Genomic DNA, 10223 nt, shown 5'->3' with positions numbered 1-10223 from the left:
AGAAAAATCTGGAAAACTCCAAAGGGAAAGCTGCATGAGCAGAACCAATTTATAAAGATCTCATCGCAACTTGCCAAAAGGCTAAGACACTCAATGGCTAGGTAATATGTCTCTCAGAGATTGGTCAATGCAAAGCTGTTAGGAAAAAAAACAACGTCCTGGAAAACAGCTCCATGCCGACCCTGCTGAGCTCTGCCCCTTCCAGGGTGTGAATGGACCTCCTAACGCTCCATCTTCTCCTCATTATGGTTCTTCTTTCAGCATGAAGAGTTCAGTTGTTCTCCGGAGACCAATAACACCATGCAACAATAATAACCATTCAATACAAAACTTCATACAAGAATACAGGGATTTATTATCTATGACCGTACAGCAATCTATAATGTTTATACTACAGCAAGAGATTGTACAGGATGTCCGCTGGGGTGCGAAAACACAGACAAATAAGGAGAAAACCAGGAAATCTGGAAGGCTCCAGCTAAAGTCACTAATAACAATACCAAAGAAAGGGAATTCTGAATCCGACTGACGGAAAAAATCTCCTACAGAAGGGTTAGTTACCCCTAAACCTAGAAGATCAACTTAAATGTAGAGAGATGAGGCAGGAGGGCGGCAGAGTGCAATGAAGGTCAGAAATGTGAGAGAAAACTAACCAAGATGAAGAGAGAAGCAGTCGAGTGGGATGGGGGAGCGGAGTTAGGAAAACAACCAGTCAGGCGTAGAGGGGAAAGAAAGCACGTTATGTTGGACAGAAAACCCATCATGGAGGGTAAAGGATTAAAAAAAAAAAAAGAAATAAAACCGGCCATGTGGGACGGAAGAACTCAACTAGAACCAGCCGAATGAGATGGCGGAGCTGAACTCAGAAGCGAGGGCAGAACCAACCATGTAGGAAAGTGAAGTCGGGATAAGACAACAACCAGTCATGAGTAAAGGGAGAAAAAAGGAAAGTCCTAGGAAAGAGGTACCATTGTCAGAGATGAAGACAGAACAGACCACGAAGGATTAAATTAGAGGATTCAGAGATGAAGATGGAATGGGTCACATAGGACAGAGAAACTAGATTAAGAGATGAAGGCAGAATCAGCCAGGTAGAACAAGAGGTACGAGATTCAGAGATGAAAACACAACCAGCCAAAAAAGGACAGGGGAACTGGCCTTGGAGATAAAGACAGAAGCAGGCTTGTGATACAGAATAACTGGCCTGAGGAAAAAAAGAAAGAGAGCCAGCGAAAAGAACCGGACTTAAAAGTGAAATAGAGAACCAGTGTTATGGGACAGAAGGAACCAGATTCAGAGATATAGATAGGACCAGCCACATAGGACAGAAGAACCAGATTCAGAGATATAGATAGGACCAGCCACATAGGACAGAAGAACCAGATTCAGAGATATAGATAGGACCAGCCACATAGGACAGAAGAACCCAATTGGAGCTATAGATAGGACCAGCCACATAGGACAGAGGAACCAGATTCAGAGATATAGATAGGACAGAGGAACCAGATTGGAGCTTTAGATAGGACCAGCCACATAGGACAGAGGAACCAGATTTGGAGATACAGATAGGACCAGCCACATGGGACAGAAGAACCAGATTCAGAGATATAGATAGGACCAGCCACATAGGACAGAAGAACCCGATTGGAGCTATAGATAGGACAGAAGAACCCGATTGGAGCTATAGATAGGACAGAAGAACCCGATTGGAGCTATAGATAGGACCAGCCACATAGGACAGAGGAACCAGATTGGAGCTATAGATAGGACAGAGGAACAAGATTGGAGCTATAGATAGGACCAGCCACATAGGACAGAGGAAACAGATTCAGAGAAGCAGATAGGACCATCCACGTAGGACAGAGGAACCGGATTTGGAGATACAGATAGGACCAGCCACGTAGGACTGGACTAGCCCTGCTGAACAGAGGAGTAACGTTCTCAGATGAAGACAGAACTGACCATAAAGAACAAAAGGAACTGATTTCCAAGGCATAGATCAAAATGACCACATAGGACAGAAGACGGCAGGGTGAACTTGTCACCATAGGGCCACTTATACCCAGAAGATCAGCTGTAAAAGAACGTGATCGTACTGATGACGCTTTCTGTAAATCTGCTCCTTAGCTTTTGTAATGATACAACTGCAGGGAAATTCAGACTTGCCTTCCCCCTCCCCCACCGGCTCATATTTTATATAATGACATACAAGCCAACGGGAGGAACTATAGTGGCCAACAAGGAAGCAAGTCTTCTACATACTTGGGCACAGAGAAGACTTTAAGCCACTGGGGAGCAGTAAAGCAACCTGTTCTCAGTACATGGGCCACCAGAAAGGTCAGTATATTCACGCTTCCTCTACAGGAGACCTATTGAGGAAAAGTGAGGCAGTGCTGAGAGGTACAATGGCAGGAATACAATTCAGAGGTCCATGGCTCTGAACATGGAATTTCAGGTATTCATATTATCTCCAATTTCCCAACAGCAGGATTGGTGTTCTCCCAACAGATGGTCCTTGCAGCCTCGAGGAACAGCAGCAAGCATGCTCCCAGTCACTGGAGCAAGGAAAGCCAAGATTTTATTTTATATTCTAGAAACTATTTTCACAGATTAGAGGGACCATCCATGTGGATCTGTCTCACATTCACAAAAATCCCATATCTTCATAAATCACAGAAATGTTCTTCTTTGGAACAGACTGTGGATCAGTTCCATTGTTGGTATGAGACTCAGGCAAAGGTTGAATGTTTATTGTCTCGCCTGTGCCAGATGATGGCAGGAATGGAAGAACTTTGTTCATCTCTGGTACAGTTAATGGAACTGATTTCACTGACACTGGTTCCGTAGATGCACAGGGTGGCTTGGCTGGTGGGGGTGGTGGCAGTGCAGATGGTGGCTTGGCTGGTGGGGGTGGTGGCTGTGCAGATGGTTGCTTGTTCATGGGTGGGATTGGTTGTGTAGATGGTGGTTTGTTCATGGGTGGGATTGGTTGTGTAGATGGCGGCTTGTTCATGGGTGGGATTGGTTGTGCAGATGGTGGTTTGTTCATGGGTGGGATTGGTTGTGTAGATGACGGCTTGTTCATGGGTGGGATTGGTGGTGCAGATTGTGGCTTGTTCATGGGTTGGATTGGTGGTGCAGATTGTGGCTTGTTCATGGGTGGGATTGGTGGTGCAGATTGTGACTTGTTCATGGGAGGTAGAGGTGGTGCAGATTGTGATTGGTGGATCAGAGAGAGGGGTGGGGCAGACTGCACTGGGCTGGTTTCTGGCAGAGGTGGTGCAGACTGTGGTTTGGCGCTCTTGTTGTTCCCTGGTTTTATCACCTGACTATACAACGCCTCAATGTTCCCATTGTTGTTATTACTGTTTGACTGTATGACAGGAGACGGCAACTTTTCCAAATCTCTGTCTTTTCCGAGGGGTTTTGGTAGAATTATTCCTTGGGGCTTTGGTGCCAGAATTGGCTTGGGGCCTGTCCTGGTACGGGGTTGACTACGCTGTCCCTGGAAGTTTGGTACGGAGTAGTCATCGGTGTTCGCATTATATGGATATTCATAACCAATCTTTTCATCATTGGATTGCTTTTTCCATGCGGCCGCCTCCATTCGTACTTCGGAGTAGAGCTGGGGAGGGTCGGAGGTACGTACTATCCCCTCCGGCTCGTCATATATATGCTCCTCCCTTCCGGGAGGAACGGTCGAGAGGCTAAGTGTTTTTGAGGAAACCCCTCCCCCCACTAGCTCGTATCCCACCTGCTCGTACAAGTCTGAATATAGTGGGGAGGCAACCTTCTCCTTATTTGATCGGACATCTTTGTTGCATACACTGTCCACAGGATCTGAATAAAGAGGATCAAAATGAGCTTTTACCCCCTTGACAGAATCTTTAGGCTCTGAGTAGACAGCTAAATGCTCGCTGTCTGATGAATGATGGGAAACCGGAGAGCGAGGAGGAGTGCTGACCTTCCCAGGCATTGAGGGGTCCAGTAGGTGTTGAGGTTGCGCCACCTTAACTGGTGGAAGATGGGGAAGAACTCTTCCTCTCTGCACTTTTTCCTCTGCATCGTTCTTAAGGGCTAGGCCCAGTATGTCAGGCTGGCCGGGGTCGGAGCAATGATACATGTTGTCTGTGGGGGCCTCCGTCTCCAAAGTGGGGCCACTTAATCGGTTCTCTGAACCCTGCTGAGCGCGAATGGAAGACTCCACCTTCTGGAAGATCTCATGTCCTTGGGATGTCTCAAATGTAAAATTCCCAGCACCAGAGGCACATCGTCTGCCAGCTTCAAAGGAGAACATAACCTGGAACCAGAAAAAGCAGTGTACATGTTAATAAAGAATAGAGTGTGAGCTCTAAAGGCTAGCTGCAGAGTAAACGCTTGCAGGTGAGCTGAATTCTGAGAAGGAGATCTCTGTTCACATTGGACCTGCTCCACCTTTCACTGACTGAATTCAGCTTCTCCTATATGTCATACGCAACTTACAGCTTTCATCAATTTTCATTGGAGATTTCATACAGCCATCCACACATACCCCATAGCAGGGTTTCTCAGCCAGGGTTAGACGAAAGGTCCTCAGGGGGGCAACTGCCCCATTTCCGATACTCTATCACTTCCTCCGCATGCAGAGCAGTGCAGGGAGGCAACCAGTGTCTGTGCTGTTCCCTGGGGGCTCCTCCTGTCCATCCCAGGTGCTTGTGTGTGAGTTCACATGGGATGGAGGAGTCATGAGGGCTGGTGGAGAAGAGTACGCCACAGCGAGACCTAAGAGAGCCGCTTCCCTGCGCCGCTCTGCATAAGAAGGAAACCACTACTGTAATTAATGTGTTCTGCTCCCCCACCCATGTAATGGGCTTCCCCTTCCCCCATGTGATGTGTTCTGCTCCCCCCCATGTAATGTGCCCTGCTCCCCCCCCCCATGTAATGTGCCCTGCCCTCCCCCCGTGTAATGTGCCCTGCCCTCCCCCCCATGTAGTGGGCCCTGCTCCCCCCATGTAATGTGCCCTGCTCCCCCCCCATGTAATGTGCTCTGCTCCCCCCCCCCCATGTAATGTGCTCTGCTCCCCCCCCCCATGTAATGTGCTCTGCTCCCCCCCCCCATGTAATGTGCTCTGCTCCCCCCCCCCATGTAATGTGCTCTGCTCCCCCCCCCCCATGTAATGTGCTCTGCTCCCCCCCCCATGTAATGTGCCCTGCTCCCCCCCCCATGTAATGTGCTCTGCTCCCCCCCCCCCATGTAATGTGCTCTGCTCCCCCCCCCCCCATGTAATGTGCTCTGCTCCCCCCCCCCCCCCATGTAATGTGCTCTGCTCCCCCCCCCCCATGTAATGTGCTCTGCTCCCCCCCCCCCATGTAATGTGCTCTGCTCCCCCCCCCCATGTAATGTGCTCTGCTCCCCCCCCATGTAATGTGCTCTGCTCCCCCCCCATGTAATGTGCTCTGCCCTCCCTCATGTAATGTGCCCTGCTCATCCCCCCCAATGTAATGTGCCCTGCTCCCCCCACATGTAATGTGCCCTGCTCCCCCCCCCATGCAATGTGCTCTGCTCTCTCCCCCCCCATGCAATGTGCTCTGCTCTCCCCCACATGCAATGTGCCCTGCTCCTCCCCCCCACATGCAATGTGCCCTGCTCCCCCCCCCACATGTAATGTGCCCTGCTCCCCCCCACCCACATGTAATGTGCCCTGCTCCCCCCCACCCACATGTAATGTGCCCTGCTCCCCCCCCCCCACATGTAATGTGCCCTGCTCTCCCCCCCACATGTAATGTGCCCTGCTCCCCCCCCCCACATGTAATGTGCCCTGCTCTCCCCCCCACATGTAATGTGCCCTGCTCTCCCCCCCACATGTAATGTGCCCTGCTCTCCCCCACATGTAATGTACCCTGCTCCCCCCTCTCGGTGGATGTCGGTAGAGGTCCTCTCCCTCTCGGCGGGGCACAGTCATGGGGGAACAGAAAAGGGTCTTCACCAAACTGTTACCACAAGGCTGGAAGAGCCTAATTTTCTACAATGTCCTTGTATGATGGAGGATTACTAGGACCCTTCACTGGAGACCCCTGAACCCCATCATTTGAAGGGCGGTCCATACAGTGCGAATTCCGGCACTTTTCTGAGGGAATTCATCTTCCCAGTCCCTCTGTCATCAGTGGGGGATGTGATCATCTAGATATTTAGCTTGTAATCTCCTTAATATCATACACATGATCCCTGATATCCCAGACCCTCAGCACCCTCCCTGTCCCCTTTAAGACGTGGCTCCTATTCATCCTACACCATGTCCAGGTCCAGTCACCTCCTCCCTACTCTGTGAACCCAACATGAAGACTGTATGTTGTGTCTGAGTGACCCAGGAGAGCCGATGCTGGGAGTAGTGTTCCATTTCGGGTTTAGGCAGAGCCCTGCCACATCTGACACGGGAAGGTTCCTACCTTGTCCCTTCCATATCGGCGGAGCAGTTTATACGGCCAGGAATAGAGGCTTTCCTTAGTCTCCGGACACTTCAGTATAAGACAATCACTTTCCGCTCTGAGGATATAGGCGCCCCTCAGACCACAACGCTCAGCAGCTTCCGTCCTCTGCGCCGTCACCCAGAACTCCGAGACTGGAGACAAAGAAAGAGCGCCGTCAGTGAGGGCAATACTGGAGACAAGATGTGGTGAGGACAGGACACTGTGCGCTAAGAGGGGGACAAGGTGGGATATACATGAGGAGAGGACACGGGGCACTATGGAGAGGGGAAGGTGGGATATACACGAGGAGAGAACACAGGGCACTATGGAGAGGGGAAGGTGGGATATACACGAGGAGAGGACACGGGGCACTATGGAAGAAGAGAAGGTGGGATATACACGAGGAGAGGACACGGGGCACTATGGAGAGGGGAAGGTGGGATATACACGAGGAGAGGACATGGGGCACTATGGAGAGGGGAAGGTGGGATATACACGAGGAGAGAACACAGGGCACTATGGAGAGGGGAAGGTGGGATATACACGAGGAGAGGACACGGGGCACTATGGAAGAAGAGAAGGTGGGATATACACGAGGAGAGGACACAGGGCACTATGGAGAGGGGAGGGTGGGATATACACGAGGAGAGAACACAGGGCACTATGGAGAGGGGAAGGTGGGATATACATGAGGAGAGGACACGGGGCACTATGGAAGAAGAGAAGGTGGGATATACACGAGGAGAGAACACAGGGCACTATGGAGAGGGGAAGGTGGGATATACATGAGGAGAGGACACGGGCACTATGGAGAGGAGAAGGTGGGATATACATGAGGAGAGGACACGGGGCACTATGGAGAGAACAAGGTGGGATATACACGAGGAGAGGACACGGGGCACTATGGAGAGGACAAGGTGGGATATACACGAGGAGAGAACACAGTGCACTATGGAGAGGGGAAGGTGGGATATACACGAGGAGAGGACACGGGGCACTATGGAAGAAGAGAAGGTGGGATATACACGAGGAGAGGACATGGGGCACTATGGAGAGGGGAGGGTGGGATATACAAAAGGAGAGGACACGGGGCACTATGGAGAGGGGAAGGTGGGATATACACGAGGAGAGGACACGGGGCACTATGGAGAGGGGAAGGTGGGATATACACGAGGAGAGGACATGGGGCACTATGGAGAGGGGAGGGTGGGATATACACAAGGAGAGGACACGGGGCACTATGGAGAGGGGAAGGTGGGATATGCACAAGGAGAGGACACGGGGCACTATGGAGAGGGGAAGGTGGGATATACACGAGGAGAGGACACGGGGCACTATGGAGAGGACAAGGTGGGATATACATGAGGAGAGGACACGGGGCACTATGGAGGAAGAGAAGGTGGGATATACACGAGGAGAGGACACGGGGCACTATGGAGAGGGGAAGGTGGGATATACACAAGGAGAGGACACGGGGCACTATGAAGAGGGGAAGGTGGGATATACACGAGGAGAGGACACGGGGCACTATGGAAGAAGAGAAGGTGGGATATACACGAGGAGAGGACACGGGGCACTATGGAAGAAGAGAAGGTGGGATATACACGAGGAGAGGACACGGGGCACTATGGAAGAAGAGAAGGTGGGATATACACGAGGAGAGGACACGTGGCACTATGGAGAGGGGAAGGTGGGATATACACGAGGAGAGGACACGGGCACTATGGAGAGGGGAAGGTGGGATATACGCGAGAGGACACGTGGCACTATGGAGAGGAGGCATTGTACACATTGTAGATATACAGAGCAGATGCCACCAAGAAATGAGGCGCAGTGCTGGAGGACTCACCCTGCTCTCGGGAGATGTAGATGCTATTTACTGCCATCTCTAGTGCCACGTTATCTGGACTTTCCTTTCCCGGCTTTGTACCGTTCACATTTCCCTGAGAGACAAACAGAAAGATGGCTGCTCAGACGTGGCTTCACTCAGAGGAAAGGAGGACAACCAGCTGAGCTTCCTGCTGGCGGTCCATACACAGTACAGGGAGGACTCTCCCCTCCTCCACTCACCGGGAATGCGGCCTCGCTCAGTCTCTGCACCCACTCCTCACACGTGGCGGGCTCCGCAGACAGCAGCATGGTCTTGTCGCTGGTCTCTATGATAAAGGCCGCCATGTTGTCCTTATAGCCGATCTCTGCTGGCGCTGGAGCCACGCGGATGCATTCCGCTAAACGTATGACTTTCCGATCCGTGGCTTTCCGGGTGAGAAATTTCTCGCCCGCCATTGTGCCGTCCTTCCAATCGTAGATCTCCATTCGCGCCACTCCGAAGGGTGTGTCTGGATACAGGAGGACATAGCACGCTTCCACTTCTAGAGAGAAAAGAAAAACTCAGAAGGTGAACACCTACCTCCCTAACGGGGACCTACCTGAGCAAGACCCACTACTCCCACAAACCTCCCGGACGGGAACCTACCTGAGCAAGACCCACTACTCCCACAAACCTCCCTGACGGGAACCTACCTGAGCAAGACCCACTACTCCCATAAACCTCCCGGACGGGAACCTACCTGAGCAAGACCCACTACTCCCACAAACCTCCCGGACGGGAACCTACCTGAGCAAGACCCACTACTCCCACAAACCTCCCTGACGGGAACCTACCTGAGCAAGACACGCTACTCCCACAAACCTCCCGGACGGGAACCTACCTGAGCAAGACCCGCTACTCCCACAAACCTCCCGGACGGGAACCTACCTGAGCAAGACACGCTACGCCCACAAACCTCCCGGACGGGAACCTACCTGCGCAAGACACGCTACTCCCACAAACCTCCCTGACGGGAACCTACCTGAGCAAGACACGCTACTTCCACAAACCTCCCCGACAGGAACCTACCTGAGCAAGACACGCTACTTCCACAAACCTCCCCGACAGGAACCTACCTGAGCAAGACTCGCTACTTCCACCAACAGGAACCTACCTGAGCAAGACACGCTACTTCCACAAACCTCCCCGACAGGAACCTACCTGAGCAAGACACGCTACTTCCACAAACCTCCCCGACAGGAACCTACCTGAGCAAGACTCGCTACTTCCACCAACCTCCCCAACAGGAACCTACCTGAGCAAGACTCGCTACTTCCACCAACCTCCCCAACAGGAACCTACCTGAGCAAGACGTAGACGTAGTGTGACTGGAGGAAGTAGTATCATTATATATATATATATATACACACTCACACACACACATACACATACACATATAATGTAATACTGACAACTAATCACCTACTATGTACTTACTCCAGTCACACTACTTCCTCCAGTCGCACTACTTCCTCCAGTCGCACTACTTCCTCCAGCCACACTCACATTTCTTTCTCCACATTTCTTCCTCCAGCCTCAATCACACTACTTCCTCCGGCCACACTACTTCCTCCGGCCACACTACTTCCTCTGGTCTCAGTCACACTGCTTCCTCCGGCCACACCACTTCCTCTGGTCACACTACTTCCTCACACTACTTCCTCCAGTCACACTACTTCCTCTGGTCTCAGTCACACTACTTTCTCCAGTCACAGTCTCACTGTTACCTCTAGTCACATTACTTTCACTACTTCCTCCAGTCACACTACTTCCTCCAGTCACACTACTTCCTCCGGCCACATTCACATTTCTTTCTCCACATTTCTTCCTCCAGCCTCAATCACACTACTTCCTCCAGTCACACTACTTCCTCTAGTCTCAGTCACACTACTTCCTCCGGCCACAC

At 51.5% G+C, this 10223-nt stretch overlaps 1 protein-coding gene across 1 annotated transcript; it reads right to left on the bottom strand.

Annotated features, from left to right (window-relative positions):
* Positions 1-335: 335 nt before the first annotated feature.
* LOC144000267 (docking protein 1-like) lies at positions 336-8920 on the bottom strand. The gene is made up of 4 exons (XM_077493998.1): positions 8518-8920; positions 8297-8390; positions 6427-6599; positions 336-4300 (listed from the first exon to the last, which is right to left on the bottom strand). The coding sequence occupies exons 1-4, from the start codon at positions 8761-8763 to the stop codon at positions 2645-2647; spliced, it is 2169 nt and encodes a 722-aa protein (XP_077350124.1). The 5' UTR covers positions 8764-8920; the 3' UTR covers positions 336-2644.
* Positions 8921-10223: the final 1303 nt, after the last annotated feature.

This window comes from Lithobates pipiens, unplaced genomic scaffold, assembly GCF_037356315.1.
Source record: "Lithobates pipiens isolate NorthernLeopardFrog02 unplaced genomic scaffold, aLitPip1_a1.2 Scaffold_198, whole genome shotgun sequence".
NCBI classification, from domain to species: Eukaryota; Metazoa; Chordata; class Amphibia; order Anura; family Ranidae; genus Lithobates; species Lithobates pipiens.
This window is presented reverse-complemented; position numbering and strand designations above follow the sequence as displayed.

Coding starts and splice junctions, on each gene's coding strand:
- LOC144000267 (XM_077493998.1), bottom strand. CDS start 8,763: ATGGAGATCTACGATTGGAAGGACGGCACAATGGCGGGCGAGAAATTT. Junction 8,391..8,517: donor TGAGCGAGGCCGCATTCCCG/GTGAGTGGAGGA, acceptor TTTGTCTCTCAG/GGAAATGTGAACGGTACAAA. Junction 4,301..6,426: donor GCCGATATGGAAGGGACAAG/GTAGGAACCTTC, acceptor TTCTGGTTCCAG/GTTATGTTCTCCTTTGAAGC.